Source organism: Erythrolamprus reginae, chromosome 3 (assembly GCF_031021105.1).
Source record: "Erythrolamprus reginae isolate rEryReg1 chromosome 3, rEryReg1.hap1, whole genome shotgun sequence".
Taxonomy (NCBI): Eukaryota; Metazoa; Chordata; class Lepidosauria; order Squamata; family Dipsadidae; genus Erythrolamprus; species Erythrolamprus reginae.
In genome coordinates, this window is record NC_091952.1 from 96,966,495 (window position 1) to 96,987,256 (window position 20,762).

The window sequence follows — 20,762 nt, forward strand, 5'->3', positions numbered from 1 at the left end:
AGCAGTGATGGCGAACCATTTTCCCCTCGGGTGCCGAAAGAGCACACAATTGTGCATGTGTGAGGGCCCACATCCATAATTCAATGCCTGGGAAAGACTAAAACAGCTTCCCCCGCCGCCAGGAGGCCTTCTGGGGACTGGAAAGGGCATGTTTCCCAACTTCTGGTGGGCCCAGTAGGCTCGTGTTTTGCCCTCCCCAGGCTCCAATGGCTTCCTTGGAGCACAGGGAGGGTAAAAATGCCCCCCCATCTCCTCAGAGTCTCTCTGGAAGCCAAAAACACCCTCACAGAGCCTCTGAGTGGGCCAAAAATCAGCCGACATGCACATGTATGTTGGAGCTGAGCTAGGGCAACGGCTTACCTGCCAGCAGATATGGCTTCGCGTGCCACCTGTGAGACCCGTGCCAAAGGTTCGCCATCATTGCTCTAGAGTCTACTAAAATCAGTATTTCCTAAAACAAATCCTTCTCATGTCCTGGTCCCCTGATAATGAATCTATTGCACACATGCCAGAAATGGCACTGGAGACATATCTCTGGATGTGCAAACTGTCACCCATTATTCTTCTAGGTCCCGGTGCACCGACCAGCCGATCTTCATATGAATGGGAGCACTGGAAATCGGAAGACCAGACACTCAGTGCGCATGCGTTAAGAAGATGATGGTCTGGTTTCCGGTGCTGGTCTTTGCATGAGCATGCATGCCAGAAACCAGAAGACCAGGTGGCCAGTGTGCGTGCTGGAAACTGGAAGATCATGTTTGCAGTGCGTGCACACGTACCGAGTGGCTTCCAGTTTCCAAAACATACATGCATGCATGCACATGCCCCCGTTTTGGCACTCAGTGCCAAAAAGGTTCACTAACACTGTCCTAGTCTGTCACCTTACTCTTGCAAATTAAGCACCAGAAGACTTCACTTTAACCTTTATTTTCTAACCAGGATATGTTTATACATTATTTGTTTAATATTTTGGTGCTCATAAACTGAGATTAAGTATATTGGGCAGCTTAGATGTAAAAGTTTCATCTCTTTAAAAAAAATCTGCCAGTAAAGTATTAACTGCAGAACATACATTAATTCACTAGCTATAGTCGATTGTCCAACTTGCAAGTTACTATAAGGTTGTTTTTAGGTTAAAGAAAAGTATTAGCTCCACCTACTGACTAAAGAGGGTAACAAAACTGAATTCCTATCCCACATAGTACTGTATATTGAAAGGTAATTAAGGAATGTATTAATATAATGGTGGTGACAGGCAGAACAACACAGAACAGCTTTGAAACAAGAACCAAGTGCCGACAATTAGAATAATTTGTCCACCCAGAGCAAGTTATTTATGAACCACAATTATTACAAGTTCAGCATCTTCAACATAAGCCTATCCTTACATCTGTGTAATGGAATAAAAAATGTTACAAAATAATTTAGAGTTTGAAAAATATTTTTATGAACCTGTACAGAATTCTATATATTTACTAAAGAATTTCTATGGTTGTCAAACTCTAGAGAGCCATTATGGGTAGCCTGCAAGGGGAATAAACAAACCAAAATAGAAACAGAAATCAATAATAATCAATCATAGATACTCATGAAAGTATTTTATGAACCTTACAACATATGGAGACTTGAACTTCTCAATTGTGGAATTTAAAATCACATGATCTTTGTGTTTTATTACTGTTCTTAAGTGAAAATAAAATATGCAATCAAAAGAACATGTATTGTTTTTATCTTAGATTTTGTTTTAGATTTTTATTTTTGCATTTTTTACCTTTCTATATAATTTTATTTTTGTATTTTTTAATCCCTTTAAATTCCTTGTAGCCCACTTTTCTTATGCTGATCTTTGACCATAATGGATGTTTACTTGATTTGATGATTCCTATTTTTATTCTTAGTTTTATCTTCAATAGATTTGTTTCAAAAAAAGTGGTACATAAAATCCCCAAAAAGGTTCAGATATGCCCAAAATATAACCTATGAATTCAAATCTATCCCTTTAAAACCAAACCAAAATCATGCATGACCCAAGCACAGGTGGTCTTCCACTTACAGCCACAATTGACCCAAAATTTCTGTTGCTAAGTGAGAGGGTCATTAAGTTAATTATGCTTCATTTCCAATCTTTCTTGCCACAATTGTAAAGCAGTCACTGCAGTGGTTAAGTTACCATAGTTTTCAGAGTATAAGCTGCCCCAGAGTACAAGATGGACCTTAGTTTTTGGGGAGGAAAATGGGGGGGACCAATCTGCCTACCAGGGATTTATCTGGCTAGCATCCTTAGTCTGAATTGCTTCAGCACATTATTTTATTCCCTGGTTAGGGCTTAAAAAAACTTTATTTAGAAAGAGTAACAATGAAAGAACCTGCAAGCGGTAGATAAGAGATGGGAACATCGCTAGCACTTTGTTAGTGCTGGAAAGAAACTTACTGGGAGCAAGCAGAGCAATGAAAAAAAGCCTGCAAAGACTTAGGACTGGAAAAAAATCTTCACAGAGAGTAACAATGAAAGAGCTTGCAAGCCATAAGAGCTGGGAAGATCATTAGCACCTAGTTAGGGCTTCGAAAGAGTTACATTCAGAGTATAGAATGCACCCAAATTTTCAGCCTCTTTTAGGGAGGAAAAAGGCACATCTTATACTCTGAAAAATAGGGTAGTAACCCAATTGCTAAATGAATTTGGCTTCCCCGTTGACTATGCTTGTCAGAAGGTCCCAAAAGGTGCCCTGGGATGCAGCAACTGCCATAAACATCAATTACCAAGCATCCAAATTTTGATTAAATGACCAGAGGGATTCTGCAAGGACTGTGTGAAAAATGGTTACTTTTTTAAGTGATACTGTAACTTCAGTCACTAAATGAACCGTTGTAAGCCGAGGAATACATGTAACAGTTTCATAAGATTTAGTAATGCACTGTTTTGTTTCAAACATGTGCTACATATACACTTACAGGCCCAGTATTATCTTCAATCTTCTCTTTAGGTATCTGCTTCTGTGATGGAAGCAAAGAAATTATCTCCTTCTTCATTTGTTGAAGTAACTTTTTCAGTTCAGCATTTTCAACTAGGAGCTGCTTCTGCCGCTGTTCATACTCATTCAAGAGAGTTTTGAACATTTCTTCTTCATTTCTGGAAAAAAAATTACGTCACAAGACCGTCATAACCCAATCTATTGGAGGATAGCTCCGTTCACTGGAGAAAAGAACATTTTTCACTGGCCAACTCACTTAGCTTCAGTTTTCCCAGTTCTCCAGGAACCTCTCTTGCCATCAATTCTGCCGACATAATTTAAAATATCGATAGCTATAACAAGGAGAAGAATTTTAAAAAGCAGTATCTTAAACTCTTAAAAATTGATAAATATTGATAAAGTCAACTAATAAAATTGATAAATAAATAAATAAAATTGATAAAGTCAACTAATAAAAATTGACTTGCCAACTTGAGGAAGAGCTAGCTGATTGACTACTATATTTCAAAATTTGTAACCCAAAATTAAACCAAAAACACATCTCCTGTCTACATACTTTCATTTCTCATCTACTCAGAACCTTCCCGTTTCATATATTAAACTTTTTTTTACTTTAAACTAAACCAATGTACTTTCATTTAGAAAAATACTTCTATACACAGTAATATTATGTGTAATAGATGACCAAATAAGTAAATGTAAAAAGCCACATCTCATGTTGTTTCAGATGATTAGGTTTGGAATAAAGCTAAGGCACAGCATCTAAGATGAGCAATACTATATTGCCCTCAGGTGGCAAAAGTGTGCATGCATGCGCGATGGCGCATGAGCCGACACCCATAATTCAATGCCCCCATGTGCCCCACCCCTGTGAATGCTCATGATTCCCCCACATGCTCCCCTGCTCCCCTTGCACACCCCAATGCACATGTGTGCACAACCTTCCCCCACGCCCCAATTTGGGCCTAGCAGGCCTCTCTGAAGTCTCCAGAGGCCGGAAACAGCCCATTTCCCAACATCCGGTGGGCCCAGTAGGCTCATTTTTCACCCTCCCCGGACTTTAAAGGCTTTCTTACAGCCCTCTCAGAGCTTCCATGTGGGCCCTGTACTTACCTGGCATCCAAAACAGGCCTCATGTAGACTCCTGGGAGGGGCAACGTGAGTGGGGCCAGCTGAAAATCAGGTGGCCGGCAAACGCATGTGCACTAGAGTTGAGCTAGGGCAACGGCTTGTGTGCTTCAGATATGGCTCTGCGTGCCATGTGTGACACATGTGCCATAGATTCACCATCATGGCTATAGGATCTATTCTATGAGTTTATCATACATTTTGTCCTGGATATCTATTTGTCCTTAATAAGTAACTTCCTTCCTGAAAGACGTTTGTCACCTTTCCATGCTTCTAACAGATTACTCAATGTCACATTAACATATGAAGCGGAAGCAAACACCTGCATCACCATTTTTACCATAATAAATGGTTATACCTATTTTTTTATCCTTTTTACTCATCAGGAGTTGATGAAATCGCTCTTTTAGTTTGTTATATTCTCGTTCTTTCCTCTTCATATCATGATTATACTGGGATGCTCGACTTGCCACAATATTCTGTAACTTCTGAATCTAAAATGCATACATTTAAAGAAACGTGCATGTTTTAGAAATCCCAGGAAATTCACATTTATATCAGTGGTCTAGCCACAAATAAATATCCACTAAGAGATAGTAATAATTCTTTAAGAGTGTCATCAATATAGAATAGTTTCAGCAATTTATGTAGGCTGCTTCAGGTCAGGAAGTCATTTATAATTATCTGAAATACCTACATACTCATACTCCCAGAAGGATAACTAAAGGATTTTTCTGTTCTTGATTCTCTAATCTGTTGGTCCTGCTCTTTTTCCAAAACTAAAGACACATTAGTCACAATGTTTTCATCTTGTTAATTAATTGAGCTCCTAAAGAACAGCTATATAAAATTAAACAGATGAAGATTTTGCTAAAGAAAGTCCAGATGTGGAACCTATATTTTGCCTAGGTAAGTCTGAGGACCATACAAACAATAGTAGAATTGTTTTTATTTATATGTTTGCTGTTATCTCTCTGCATTTCCAGATAGATATCAGATACAACATTTCACATAATTCATTAGAAGTTAAATGTCACAGATTTTTTTCCTCATTTTCTTGGCCAAATTGAAATGAGTTTCTTAAAGACTGATGTAAAATCCCCCCAAAAGATGTTTTGCAGAACCCTATGAAGGGAACAAAATGTTTCTCTTAAATGGAGATGCAACTATGTCCTTTGCCACTCACAGATGTTTCAGAAACTACCTCTGACTTTAGAAAGCAAAGCAATTTCAACAATTGAGGTAGTGTGTTTTATTTCCACTCAAATATGATGCCACACAACTCTTCTAGAAAGTTTTGAACAGCATTGTTTCTTGCTTCTCTGGAAACTTGCAGATGATTAATTCTAGCACAGAAACTGGATTTACACATGGAATTAAGCAATGGTTTGTTAAGCAAAGATCACTAAATATACCATGAATGGTGGAGAATAGCTATTCATTTACACAGCCTCAGTATCAGAGAATACAGATAATTTGAAACTGCAGGACAAAATAATATAATGTAATGTAAAAATGTAATCACAGTGGCTGCTAAAAACTGGATTGCAATAGTTCCATGGGATTGATACAATTCTAAAATGAATGATTAGGAATATTTACAAAACCCACCCAGTCCATCAACAAGTTCAGTGATTTTGCTACAGGCATACAAGGTTAACTCACCTCATCTTTTTCATTCTTCAGTAACTGGTGAAGATTCCTGTTCTTACACTGAAGTTGCCTATCCCTTTCCTGAAGTCCAACACTTTCTCTTCTAGAGGATTCTAGCTGTTCCTAGTAAAAAGCAAAATAATTTAAATGTTTAAAATTTACTACCAGTAGATGAGAAATATCTTAAGATTTTAAATCAACGGGAAACAAAGGCCTTTCCATTTAAAGAAAAGATATTTGAGGAAAATTGAAATATATTGTATACTACATATAGAGTCAATGTATTACTTTATAAAATATCTTATGCATACAGGTAGTCCTTTACTTATGACTGGTCATTTTCAAAGTTATAATAGACCCATCCAAAAGGCGCTTATAACCCAATTCCTAAGTTCTGTGAACCAGGCATACCATCTTGTGACCGTATTTTGGGTACTTACCATGTTTCCCCGAAAGTAAGACAGTGTCTTACTTTCTTTTTACCCCCAAAAGCCCCACTACGTCTTACTTTCGGGGTATGTCTTACATTGGAAAAAAATTGAAAGGGTCACGTTCCCGAAGGCATCTCCCCAGAGTCCAGAAGGGCAGCCGCGGGACAGGAGCCTCGTGAGCCCTTTTCCAAGTTCAACCTCAGGACTCCAAGCGGCGTGCACGCGTGGAGCCGCAGACGCGTGTCGGGGAAGCGTGTGTCTGGAGGGGAGGAGCCGCTCTGCGCAGTTGGGCAGCCCCACCTGCCTGCCGGAAAGGAGGCAGGCGAAGGAGGGCGCAGCTCCGGCCGCTCGCCTCGGAGCCGGTCGGCCTCGCTGGCCGCTTGCAGCCGAGCCTCGGCAGGACTCGGTTGCTGGGACGAGCGCCTTCGATGCAAGCCGCCGCCCGCTCAGCTCACTTCGGACCAGCGCCATCCTTCGCTTTGCCAAGCCGGGGAAGAGGCGGTGGCGCCGCGGCGAGGCGAAGGGCGTGCGGGGAGCTTGGAAGCGACGTCATCGGGCTCCCCCCCGGCAATACTCCCGTGTTTCCCCGAAAGTAAGACATATGTCTTACTTTCGGGGTACGGCTTATATTAGCCGACCCCCCTGAAACCCCCGATATGTCTTACAATCGGGAGTGTCTTACTATCGGGGAAACAGGGTAGCAACCAACCTACATTTATAGGTGTTTGCAGTGTCCAGAGTCTTGTGATCACTTCCAATCTTCAGCAAAAATATGCCATAGCAAAGAATATGTTCACTTTATAACTGTTGCCAAAAAAAAAAAGGTCGTTCACTCGGGTCAGTTTTGTCATGACCCATTTTATGACTGTCGTAACTTATGACTCTAGTAGGGAGGCTTTATTACAGTATCTATTTGGAGTATAAAACTGAAAGAAGATCTTACTCACTGGCAACTATTTACTTTAAAATGTTTTTAACTTCTACTGCTGTTTATTATTTCAGTTAGTTCAATTTAAAACAATTTAGTCCCTTTTAATAATTTAAACAATACAGTCAAAAGACGAACAGAGGTAGGTGCAAGCATTTCGTATTGAATTAAATTAATGCTCTTGCTAGATCTTATATTAGAGACTGATTTTAACTGTGTTATTATAATATAGGTAATCATGGGTCAATACGAAACGCTTGCATCTACCCAATGGTGAAATCTAAAAATTTTCCCTACTGGTTCTGTGGGCGTGCCTTTGAGGTCAGGTGAGTTGTAGCTTCAGGTGGGTGTGGCTTGGTAGTCAGGTGACTGGCTGGGTGTGACCAACTTGTAAAATGCAGTGAAACTCACTTAACAACGCTCTTGCTTAGCTACCAAAATTTTGGGCTCAATTGTGGTCATAAGTTTCTTTCTCTTTTTCTTTCTTTCTTTTTCCTTTCTTCCCTTCTTTCCTTTCCTTTCTTCCTTCTTATCTCTCCCCCTTCCTCTTTCTTTCTCTTTTTTCTTGTCTCTGTCTCTCTTTCTTTTCACACTCTCTCTCTCTCCCTCCCTTTCCAAGAGGAACCATTTATTTACCAGCACTTCTTGAGAAGCCTTCATGAAACATGTCTCCCTTGGGTTACATCATAGTTGGGTTCCTGTCACCATCAGCTGGACATCAACCTCAGAAGGCAAGTGGGCATGGGGGAATGCCAGGAAGGCTGTGTAGGAGGCCACCAAGCATGGCAGGGCTGCAGAGAGAGGAGTAAGCTGCTACCTCCCTTCCCTGCTGCAGCTGGCACAGGGAAACTGGGAAGCCCGTATGGAAGGCAGAAAAGTATGTCAGGGCTGCGGGCCGCTGGGAATGGAGTAGGGAAGGCAGGCTGGGATGATGGGGGGAGCAGGGGCAGGTAGGCCGGACTTCGCAGGCTTACCTGGCAAACAGATTGGGGCACAGTGCTTCAGGCAGGCAAGCTGCAGAGCAGAGACTGGGCGGGGCAGGGTGAGTGAGTGGCAACTGGGGGACTAGTTCAGGGGCATGGCCATCTAGCTGTAGCTATTGGTTCTGAAAACCACTGATGGCCACCGCTACCGGTATGCACAAACTGGTCTGAACTGAGCATTTCAACCCTGCGCCTACCTCTGTTCGTCTTTTGACTGTATTGTTTAAATTAGTTCAATTTGTATGCTGTACCTCCTTTAAGAGCTCAAGACAGCATAAAGTACAATGTCCCTCTAAACTGTGCCTGTCAGGTTCAGGCTATGCAGCAGACATCAAACACCTCTGCACAAGATTCAATTTTCCACAAAAAATAAAAATAAAACCTGAACCAGAAATCTACAAACATGAACAGATGATGGGGGAAGGAAGGAAGTCAATGAGGAAAGGAATACTGAGGGAACCAATGGTGTCTAAGCTGTCAACAGAGATAGTCCAATGCACTGTAACACCTTACACATTCTTTAAGTTTTTAAAAGTTTTAGAAGAGTCCAGGCAGTTTTTGATTTGCAAGAGACTAACTCCCAGTTCATCAAGCCCTAGAGGAAGAATTTTCCTTTGCCAGCAACTCCAAAAGCATGGAGAAAGGAAGCCAAAATCTACTCCAAGCAATATTTCCTTTAAGTTACCTCCTAGCTGATGTCTGCCCAGGCCAAGCCTAACAGCTGCTCAGAAAACATAATTGCACTAGCAATAACACTCAGATTTACATACTGCTTCACAGTGCTTTACAGCCTCTCTCTAAATGGTTTACAGAATCTGCATATTGCTCCCAATTATTTGTGTCCTCATTTTACCAACTTCGGAAGGATGGAAGGCCAAATCAACCTTGAGCCAGTGAGGATCGAACTCCTGGCAATCAGATGAATTCGCTTGCAATACTACATTCTAACCAAGGTGTTACCACAGCTCTTGACTTCCATATCAACTTCTTTGCCTTAGAAGGAACATTGATACCATTCTTTCCTCCCATTCTCTCCTCCCCACAACTTCCTTATGAGATTGAGCAAGACTATTCAAACTCCCAGTGAACTTCCACAGTGGGGAGAGGAATGGAATGCATCCCCCTCATACCAGTCCAACCACTATACTCCATCCCCTGCTGTTTCTCTTCCAAGTAGAATGGCAAGTTGCTCATATTTTTCTCTTTAGAAAAAACAAGGGGCAAGCAAAGGCACAATACTAATCAACTCAGTGTTCAAAGAAAGAAAATCAAATAATCTGGCATTTGTTTTCAACTCACAAGGTGAAAGAAAGGCAAAGGTCAGAATGCATATTCTGCCTTGTGAAACTTTCCTCCTGTTTTTAGATCTGCGTTGTTATCATAATCAGCAATGTCTAATCTTTAACAAATCATTTCACAGAATTTTGAAAATTAAGGGTTTGACAACCCTGAGAGAAACACCTTGACCCTTTCACCTGCTCACAATTTCTTTACCTCTAACTCTTCTCTATTCACCTTAGGGATGCACTAATTGGCTGAAATTAAGTTGCAATTAAACTACCTCATTTAGACTCAATCTTTGGTTAATAATAAACAAAATACTGGCTATTATATATTCAATATTATCATAATAATATATATTAGTATGGAATATTATGTTCAATATTCCTATATTATTATATTAATATGAACATATATATTTATTCAACATTATACTGTGTATTCAATGGAGCGAGGTGGCTCATGTGATTAGGATGCTGGGTTGGAAGTTAGCAAGTCCGCATTCAAGACCAGACTGCTGCTGCGTGGTGGGATAAACTCTCATCATTTGCTCCAGCAACATGAAAGGAGTTCCCACAGACATCCCACGGGCAACAGTGATATCAGTAGCTAATCCTTTCAACACAGAAGTGTCTCAAACAGTGCCTCCAACACGAAAGGGATGGGGTATATTCAAGGTAATTATTCATCCATAAAAGGAAAGCAGGGAACATACACAAAGGTAAACACCAGCATTAAGTAGTTGTTTTGGAAGCACTGTAACTAGAAACTTTTATGTGATTGTCAGGAGTCAAATATGACTTGATGGCCCATAATCAGTTAATATAATCATCACATGGGTTACATTTTTTCCACATGTATCTACGCAAATGTTTATCAGTCTAGATGAGATACACTCTATTTTACACTTACGTTTCTGCATTTATTAAACATTTTATAAATCGGGGTGAAATTCAGAATTTTTTTCCTACCAGTTCTGTTGGCAGGGCAGGAGAAAGATATTGTGAAATCTCCAATCCCACCCCACTCCAGAAGGATACTGCAAAATCCTCATTCCCTCCCCACTCTGGAGCCAGTCAGAGGTGGTATTTGTCAGTTCTCCTAATTGCTCAAAATTTCCACTACTGGTTTTCCAGAACTTGTCAGAACCTGGTGAATTTCACCATTATAAATCCTAATAAAATCAGATCTCCCACGTCAAATAATAGACAAAGAATCAGAATCAGATCTCCCACGTCAAATAATAAGAATTATTACTCTTTACTTCTAGACATAGAAGTAAAAAGGGTGCAGGTAGTTCCTGAGTTATGTCTGCATCTGGGATCAGTAATTTTGTTGCTAAGCAAAGTGTTTGTTAAATGACCCATGTCCAATTTTATTACCTTTTTATGAGCAAAGCAGGTATTATTGTGAATCACACAGACATTAAGTGGATCCAGCTTCCCCCATGGACTTTGTTAGATGCTGGCTGGGAAGATCACAGATGACAATCACATGACGCTAGGCTGCTGCAACCATTATAAATACTTGCTGGTTGCTAAGCAGCCACGTTCTGAGCATGGGATTATGGGGGGGAAATGACAATCTTAAAGTGTGAGGATTGGTCAGACATCCCTTTTTTCAGTGCCATGGCAATTCAAATAATCAATAACTAAATGGCTGTAAGTTGAGGACTAACTGTAATAACATTTCTCTAACACATTGCAAAAAGTTTATAGGTAAGAAGTATTTCTAGAATCTTTCTAGAAATAATCTGATTCAAAACATTCAGCTGAGCTTCAGTTTTTAACTGTTGAACATTTTCAAAGACAACGAATACTCTAGTCTAATTTCTGTGTGAAAAAGATTGAATAGCACATATTAAAAAGGATCAAAGATTACATAGCATTTAAGTTCAACTATTTTTTCACAAATTTGATGTGTTAATATTTTTAGAAAATAAGAGCATGTTCACATATTAAAAAGGGGCATTGCAATATAGAATGTTACCTTTAATTTAATGTAGCAGTTTTGCAGATGGTCCATATCACTGCCCAGTTTCAGATGCTGAGTTTCTGTTTCTTCCTGAGCACGTAGAGTTTTACGCTGCATCAGCAGTAGCTCGTTCATAGAATTTAATACAGAAACTATGCTTACTTCTTTGCCTCTGGAATCAGCATAAAGGGATGGGAAGCCAAGCGTGGTCAATTCCTACCACAACAGATAAGAGTATTTTTAAATCAATTTCAGATGCTGGTGAAATCTGAACCCTATTATCAATTTCTAGGACTGCCGGTGCAAGGCTGGTTAGCCTTGGTAATAAAATATGTTTTACCTTGTTGAGATAAGAGAGGCTCTGTTCAATATTCTCTTCTGTGCAGAGGACACTGAAAAAGCTGTGCATGTTTTTAGACGGAAGAAGTGCTGAGTTTTGCACTTGAAGCACATTTAAGCTTGAGGGAGACATATTTCTGGGTGAGGTATACCAAGTAATATTATTATCTGGGAGGGGAAAAAGTTGAAGCGGTCATACACCTATAAAGAATAATTATGACTTAAGATAGCAGCAGTATGAGAGCTAGACTTGGCTCTTAAACTTGGCTTCCAAGTATTTTGAATATCCTTTAAGGGAAAAAAGGGTTATTCAAAATATCTTCAAGCCAGGTTTGAGAGCCATGATTGTTCAAATTACAGAAAGATGAGGGAAGGACTATATAATTAACATACCAATTTTTATTAAGAAAGCTATTATTGAAACCATTCTACATCTGTGGCAATACCTCTTCAATAGAAAAATCTGCATCTGATTAAATAATTACGCTAGCATTCCAATTCATATGTCAATATGCTGTTTCTTCCAGTTATATGCTTTTCCATACTGTAAGACTTTAGCACGACACCTGGAAAATATTATATTTACCACTGGCTATTAAATGAAAATATATGAAAATTTGTAACTTGTCTGCCAAGCCTGGGTTTACAGCAAAGTGAATTATAAGCCACCATATAATTCTGCATTCATATTTGAAATCTGACATATTTTATGCACAGATGTCCAGAGTACTAGCTTACAAATGGCTAAAATATGTGAATGCTATTAAGTCTCTTGCATTAAACCCAGGACCTATGCGGTGCTTTGGATTCAATTTCAAAAAGGTATTTTGCAGTTTAAGATTTAAAGTCTTCTCCTGTCCAGTTCTGACCGTCTCAAGGGGGCAGTACTCATCTCTGATTTTCAGTCGAGGGAACCTGCATTGATGAGGTATGTTTCCATCATCGTGCGGCCAACATGAAAATACAGAATGTGGTAACCTATCCACTGAAGCAGTAGCTATTTATCTATTTGGATTCACATGCTTTCAAACTGCTAGGTTGGCAGGAGCTGGGGTGAGTATCGGGAACTCACCCTTTGGTAAGCACTCGGATCTTAAAGCTGGGCTGTGGGCTTTCCAGCTGACAAGCTCAGCATCTTAACTACTGAGTCACTGCACCCCTCATCTCGAAGTACACATTGGCATTAACATAATTTCAAGTAGCTCTTGGTTTCTCCCAGGATTGTTTGTTTGATCCCCACATTTTCTTCAGCAACTGAATACTCAATAGTGCCAACCATAATCCTATTCTTTATTTCACCCCATCTGATTTAGATGTCCTGCTTGTAACAAAAGTACTACCCCTTTCCTGAGGAGGGGGATCAAGGCTCATAGATAATGGTGGTGCTTCTGTCACTATAGTCTTTTACTGTGGGTATTATACTGTATCACTATTTAATTCACTGCATGTGAATTGCCAAGAGTACAAGTCAAATATTCTGAAATTTCCACTTATCACTGGGCTTACCTGAAGACAGTTCTGCCACTTTTACACTGCTCCAATCTCCCATAGCAACTAGCACATCTAGGAAGCCTCATTAATCAGCAGAGGACCATTATGATCACTGCGTGTTAGGCCTCCTATGTCCGCATTGCCTAAAACAGCAAAAAAACAAATATAAATTAACGAAATTATTTAAACCAAACCTCAGCATGAACAGACCTAGAAGACATCCTGCTTGGTTAAAGCACACTTTCCATTTTCAGATTTGATATTTAGTTGGTTACCCATCTGACAAAAAAATTGAATTCATACTCCCTAAAGCCTACAAATAAATAGGCTATTTTGCTCAGACATGATAAGGCAAATAGTGAATATAATAGTGATAAGGCAAATAGTAAAATTCACATCAATGTGAATTTTAAAGATTATAACATGGTTGAATTAAGTGGAAATTTTTGCAGGAAACTTTTTTATCTTTGATCTGTGGGCCAAAGATTATGAAGGCTGATGTAACAATGTACCAATGTTGCCTGATCCGTGGAAGAAAAATTCAGAGACCTCCACCATAGCATGAGCCTATTGTTCACAGGACATCTAGCCCTGAATTGGATACATTGCCTTTACAAGACAGCTTCTTTAAGAAGTATAAGACCTTTTAAAGTTCAAAGTACAACAGTAATTTCATTTTGTTCAAATATTGCAGTGCACTGTACAGTGGTACCTCAAGATACGAACCCCTCGTCTTACGAACAAGTCGTGATACGAACCCAGGGTTCAGAAAAATTTTGCCTCTTCTTACGAACTTTTTTCGAGTTACAAACCGGCGTTCGGGAGGCTGCTGAGAAGCCCCCCGGCTGTTTTAAAAGGTGACAGCCGGGCGGCGGGACTTCCCAGCAGCCTCCCGAACGTCGGTTCGTAACTCGAAAAAAGTTCGTAAGAAGAGGCAAAATTTTTCTGAACCCCGGGTTCGGTTCGGGAGGCTGCTGGGAAGCCCCCCAGCCCGGCTGCGACCTTTTAAAACAGCCGGGCGGCTTCCCAGCAGTCGCCGAACGTCGAACGCGGAAGTTCGGGTTTGGCGTTCGGCTTCGGTAAGCTGCTGGGAAGCCGCCCGGCTGTTTTAAAAGGTCGCAGCCGGGCTGGGGGGCTTCCCAGCAACCTCCCGAACCCCAAACCCGGAAGTTCGGCAAAAGTTCGGGGTTCGGGAGGTTGCTGGGAAGCCCCCCAGCCCAGCTGTGACCTTTTAAAACAGCCGGGCGGCTTCCCAGCAGCTTACCGAAGCCGAACGCCAAACCCGAACTTCCGCGTTCGGCGTTCGGAGACTGCTGGGAAGCCCCGCCGCCCGGCTGTCACCTTTTAAAACAGCCTGGGGGCTTCTCGGCGGCCTCCAGAATGCCGAACCCGGAAGTTCGGGTTTGGCTTTGGCGTTCGGGAGGTTGCTGAGAAGCCCCCAGGCTGTTTTAAAAGGTGACAACCGGGCGGCAGCGGGTTTTTTGCGGGGTTTTTTTTTGGTTGCACGGATTAATTGACTTTACATTGTTTCCTATGGGAAACAATGTTTCATCTTACGAACCTTTCGTCTTACGAACCTCCCCCTGGAACCAATTAGGTTCGTAAGACGAGGTATGACTGTACTTATTATTATTTATTAGATTTGTATGCCGCCCCTCTCTGCAGACTCGGGGCGGCTCACAACAACAATAAAACAATGTACAACAAATCTAATAATTGAAAAATAACTAAAAACCCCTTATTAAAAGCAAACATACACACAAACATACCATGCATAAACTGTATAGGCCCAGAGGCGATGTCTCAATTTTCCCATGCCTGACGGCAGAGGTGGGTTTTAAGGAGTTTACGAAAGGCGAGGAGGGTGGGGGCAGATCTAATCTCCGGGGAGAGCTGGTTCTAGAGGATTGGGGCCGCCAGAGAGAAGCCTCTTCCCCTGGGTCCCGCCAGACGACATTGTTTAGTCGACGGGACCTGGAGAAGGCCAACTCTGTGGGACCTAACCGGTCGCTGGGATTTGTGCGGCAGAAAGAGGTCCCAGAGATATTCTGGTCGATGCCATGAAGGGCTTTATAGGTCATAACCAACACTATGAATTGTGACCAGAAACTGATCGGCAACCAGTGCAGACTGCGGAGTGTTGGTGTAACATGGGCATTCTGCACGATCTGAAGTTTCCGAACATTCTTCAGAGGTAGCCCCATGTAGAGAGCATTGCAGTAGTCGAACCTCGAGGTGATGAGGGCATGAGTGACTGTGAGCAGTGAGTCCTGGTCCAGATAGGGCCGCAACTGGTGCACCAAGCGAACCTGGGCAAACGCCCCCCTCGTCACAGCTGAAAGATGGTTCTCTAATGTGAGCTGTGGATCGAGGAGGACACCCAAGTTGCGGACCCCCTCTGAGGGGGTCAATAATCCCCCCCCCAGGGTTATGGAGGGACAGATGGAATTGTCCCTGGGAGGCAAAACCCCCAGCCACTCCGTCTTATCAGGGTTGAGTTTGAGTCTGTTGACACCCATCCAGACTCTAACATCCTCCAGGCACCGGCACATCACTTCCACTGCTTCATAAGAAACATGCAAGTATAAATATATTAAATGTCATAAAGATCTTGAAAATGCCACCTGAGATATTTTATCTCCTTTTTAATGCTCATTACACATTACATGACAATTTAGAAATATACACTAAGAAAAGAAAATACTGCTACATATAGTTCTGTGGACTGTTTTTCTAACAAATTCACAAACAATTTTTAAAAAATCCTTCATTTACAAAGCTGGAAAGAAAAATGTAACCACCAAGTCTAAATCAGATTAAATAATGTTGTCACATAATCATTTCTGGTGCCTTGATTCATTCTGCTGCTGTCAAGTCAATTTCACATGGTTTACAATTCCATGCAGGAACAATTACATGTGGCAAGAACATCAGGCACATACTTCAGAACTCGCTTCTTCATCCCAGTTAAATACTCATCAAAGTCAGATTCAAAAGAACTAATATCACTAACTATAGCATAGCGTTTCAATTCTTACATGCCAAGATTTGTTTCATTTTATCTCATCCCAAATATTCTTAATATGATAAATTTCTTATCATAATATTCTTAATAGGATAAATGTAAGAGGCACTGCTTAGTCTAGCTACATTAAATCAGTTCTCAATTCTGTCAGTAGAGCCTCAATAGAAATATATTTTTAGATAATGAAAATGAATTCTAAGTTAGAAAGTACACACTTCTCTACGACTGTTTAGTGGTATTCAACATAACTGCTTCATATTGGTTTTATCAATATTTATATAGATTATAATTTAAGAAAAAATCTGTAATCTGAAAGGTTGGTTTAATCAGTCTATTATATATTCTGATATTGTTGCACTTTAAATAGTGCAGATTACACCATATGGCTGCATCACCATCCGAATAGAGAGATGCTTGTCCAAGATTTATACATACTCTGTTGTCTTTTTGCAAGTGTTTCATTCTGCTCTCCAAAAGAGAGCAAAGTATTTTACTAATGATGAAAAAACTGATTCAAATCACAATATCATCTAGAATATTGATATTGAATTCTTTTATAGTCATGTCTAATCTTCATATCTGACTTTAGTGTAAGAATGTGTATTTTATTAAACCCTAAAAAGAATGTGTATTTTACTAGTCCCTCAAAAGGAGCTGCATAACAAGAAACATCAACTACTGCAAGAAAAATTCTTGCAACATGAATTTATAGAAGTGTAAATCCTTCGGGAAGCAAGCAATCTACTATACAGAATGTTCTAAAGCAGGTGAAATAAAATTAATTTTATGAATGGGAATTTAAGAGACGCCAGAAGACATTCAAGCGCATAGAATTTTACATTTAATATTTAAGAACTCTAATATTTTACTTTTGCTTTCTAAATATTCTAAATAGGATATTTTTTATGCATGCTTATGTATACATTAAGCACAATGAAATATGAGAAAACCTGCAAACCCCATGTTTTCCCAACTTGGAGGAAATTCACTTTTTCCAACTTGTGTACTCTGGAATGAATTAGCATGAAGCATCCTCAAAGGGCTCAAAGGTTGTTTTATTTAAAAACTTACAATTCAAAATACTCTAAAAGAACTGCACAATCATTTTCATTTATTTTTCCAATCCTTAAAACAATTTCTCTCACCTAGTTAAAAAGAATAAGTTCCCTCCATTAAGACACAACATTGTGCAAGAAAAACAGCAGCTGGTTTTAAGAATTTTGCCCCTGTTGTAGCAGATTTTTTTCAAAGGGATGCAGGTAACTTTGTAACAGTCTCTATGTTGAGATGGAACAGCCAAAAATTAGAGATCAGATGCCATTCCTTTTTGTAATGATTACAAAGAACCTACCCGAACAATACACTTTGGGGAGGGGGGAAAAACTATAATCCCCAACAAACATAATACACACTTGAAAACAGCATGTGTAACTTCACTGAATGTCCTCATTAGTCATGAAAAATAGTTTACTCAGTCTTCCCAAATCTCTGCCTTTGGTCAAATTAAGCTGTCAACCAGGCATATCAGGGAGGTGCCCAATTGGAGAAAGCTGATATAATATAAAGGAACACATTTTTTTTAAAAAAAAGTGAATGGGGAAAATACGAAACTGTCTTCTTCCTGTGGTGACATGATAACAGTATTCCAGTATTTGAGGAGCTGCCACAAAGAAGAGAGAGTCAAATTATTCTCCAAAGCACAGGAGGGCAGGACAAGAAATAATGGTTGGAAATTAATCAGAGTGGGAAGCAACCTTAATTATTAAGGTTTACTAAGATTCATCTTAAGAATTAAGATGAAACTTCCTAACAACAAGGACAATTAACCAGTGGAACAGCTTGCCTCCAGAAATCATGGATGCTCTATCACTGGAGGTTTTTAAGAAAAAACTGGACGTCACATCTGAAATAGTATAGGTTCTATTGTTTGAACAGGAAGCTGGACCAGATGTCCAAGGTCCCTTTTCCACAGCTCATTCATTCTATTCTATTCTGTGGCTCAAACAGAGAGAATTGATTCAGATGGGGGACCATTTGGAGACCAGGCAAACTTTTATTTTTTTATTTTTTAAAAAGGGATGTCAGTCATTATCCCAGGAGACTTTCTGTGCAGAAATGGACAAACTAACTACAGAACTGGACAAAAAGACTCAGAAATATGGAAAAACTGGTATCAATGGATTGATGATAGAAAACAAACAAAGACACAGAATATTGTAAATGCTGAAATCAATATATTGTACAAATAGAAAATCAATGTAAATACCGTAAGTAGGTGTAGAGTTGCTAAAGAATATATCATAACTTGTGGGGAAAAACTTTATAAATTAATAAAGAAAATAACTTCTTGCGAAAAAGGGTTATAAATAACCCAATAATTGTGGTCTGTCTTTGTCATTTAATGGTATAATCAATAACAATTTAAAAGAAAAAGAAAAAAAAAGATTTTAAAAAGAGTCTCGGTGGCTCAGTGGTTAGAGTGCACTACTGCAAGCTACTTCTACTGATCTCCAGCTGCCAGCAGTTTGGCAGTTCGAATCTCAGTAGGTTCAGCCTTCCATGGTCGGTAAAATGAGGACCCAGATCGTTGGGGGTAATATATGCTGACTCTCTGTAAACCGCTTTAGAAAGGGCTGTAAAGCACTGCGAAGCGGTATATAAGTCTAAATGCTATCGCTGCTGTCGCCCAGGCGACTTGAAGCGATTAAGGCTTATCACCCACAGAAGGCGCATCACCTGGAAGGGCGGCCTTGGATGGGCTTATCAAAATCTCCCTTCCAACCTCCTATTCCCGGACCAAGGCAGCATGCCCGCGATCACTCCGACCTTGAGTGTGTGTGTGTGGGGGGGGGGGGGGGGTCGCCTCCACCGCCTCCCTTCCAAATGCCCCTCCTGATCCCCACGTCTTTTCCTCCGTGTTTCCCCCTTCACACGTGCGCGTCCCCACGTGGGTTTCGTCGCCCCGTCCCGTCCACTTCCCACTTCTGATTTTTTTCTCTCCACTCCAATGCACGCTCTCCCCCCCTCCCTCTGCACTATGACTAACCGTTTTTCCCAGGCTGCAACACCCCCCCCCCCCCCCACACACACACCAGTCATGCTTTTCCCCTCGGCGTGCAAATGGTATAGCCGGCGCTCCCCCCACCCACCCGCTTCCACTATCCTGACGCAAACACGGCCCCCGGTTCTTCCCACCGCCGCCGCCTCTGCCGCGGCGTGCAGAGCTCAAGCCCAGACCTGCTCCAGGAGACCCGGGAGGGTGGGACATTCCACCGCCTTCTCTCTCCCGGTTGGGCGTCTTTGAGTGGACATGCCTCTTTGGCCCTTCCCACCTGCTGCACAAGAAGGGGCGGGGCGGACCGGGCTCCGTCCGGACAAGCCAGCCGAGCTTCGGGTTGGTTTCTGAGCCGCAGCTGCCTCGCTCCGCTTCCGCCGTTGCTGTTCCCCACCCCTCCCCCCTCGATTCCTCCAACCGACCTGCCCCCTCCCCTCTCCCGCGGCTCGCGGCGTTGGGCGCAAACCCCGCCTTTTTTCCCCCCACGCGGCACCCCGATTGGCCGGGTGGTTGCTAGGAGACCTTTTCAACAAGGGGGCCTGGGAGACGCCGCAGCTGCTACCTTCCCGCCTCCCTCCCACCCCCGCCACAGAAGCGCCTGTGTCTCCTCACCTGTCGCGGCCTCACCGCCTTCGTTTTAAGCCTGCTGTGGAGATTCACCGAGACCGCGGTGTCTCGACTGACCGTGGCTTGTTCTCCCCGAGGCGCTGATAACAGTCGAAAAGCTCGCGTTTCAATTTTGCCGCAGTACTTTTTTTTTTAGGGACTGCTCGCTGCGTCCTCTGAAGCTGGGTGCTTCAGAAAGTTATTGTTAGATTTTGCATAAGGCGAGCAGAGCGCTCAGAAGATCTTACTAAAAGGATTTGTGAGGGGCGGGGTTAGCTTTAGGAAAAGAAGATTAGAGTGGGGGAGGAGGTGATAGGTTTCCCGTTATTAAAAGTTCTCAGGAAGCAAGGTGCACCTGCTGGGTTGAAGGAAAAAAGGCCTTAATTTCCTAAGGAGCTTTTAAAAAGTATTCAATTATTTATTTATTTATTGGATTTATATGCCGCCCTGAGTCCTCCGAAAGGAGCAGCATATAAATCAAATAAATAAATAAATAAATTATTGTGCTTATATGCCACCCAACTTCCGAAGTATTCTGGGTGGCTTCCAATAAGTAAGAACAGTTCATAAAAACATTAATAAAAACCCTACTCAAACATACGTACTCTCACTCTCATTCTTAGCCGGATCTACATTCCGTTCGCTCAACAGCTCCAGGCCTGCTGGAAGAGCCAGGTCTTCACAGCTTTACGGCAGGCTGGGAAGGTGGGAAGGATGCGAATCGCCGGAGGCATTTGGTTCCATAGAGTTGGAGCCACCACAGGGAAAACCCTTCCCTGTGGGCTCAGCTGTCAGTATTGTTTGATTAACAAGACTGGAGAAGGCCGACTCGGGGCTCTTATCAGTTGCTGGGAGGTGTGTGGCAGAAGTCGGTCCCAAAGATAGTCTGATCCTGA

General features: G+C 41.5%; 1 protein-coding gene across 10 annotated transcripts in view; it reads right to left on the reverse strand.

Annotated features, from left to right (window-relative positions):
* SSX2IP (SSX family member 2 interacting protein) overlaps positions 1-20,127 on the reverse strand; it is a 40,087-nt gene extending 19,960 nt beyond the window's left edge. Inside the window, exons 1-8 of one of the 10 annotated variants that reach the window (XM_070746247.1) lie at positions 19,873-20,127; positions 13,196-13,323; positions 11,691-11,857; positions 11,366-11,566; positions 5,766-5,876; positions 4,459-4,594; positions 3,229-3,304; positions 2,953-3,130 (exon numbers count right to left, since the gene is read on the reverse strand). In XM_070746247.1, coding sequence (XP_070602348.1) covers positions 2,953-3,130; positions 3,229-3,304; positions 4,459-4,594; positions 5,766-5,876; positions 11,366-11,566; positions 11,691-11,857; positions 13,196-13,238 — 912 coding nt within the window. In that variant the 5' untranslated portion in view covers positions 13,239-13,323; positions 19,873-20,127. Of the gene's footprint in view, positions 1-2,952; positions 3,131-3,228; positions 3,305-4,458; positions 4,595-5,765; positions 5,877-11,365; positions 11,567-11,690; positions 11,891-13,195; positions 13,324-19,354; positions 19,745-19,872 lie in introns of those variants that run through there. The other 9 variants (XM_070746244.1, XM_070746249.1, XM_070746251.1 and 6 more) reach the window with 9 other exon arrangements.
* Between the last annotated feature and the right edge of the window lie 635 nt (positions 20,128-20,762).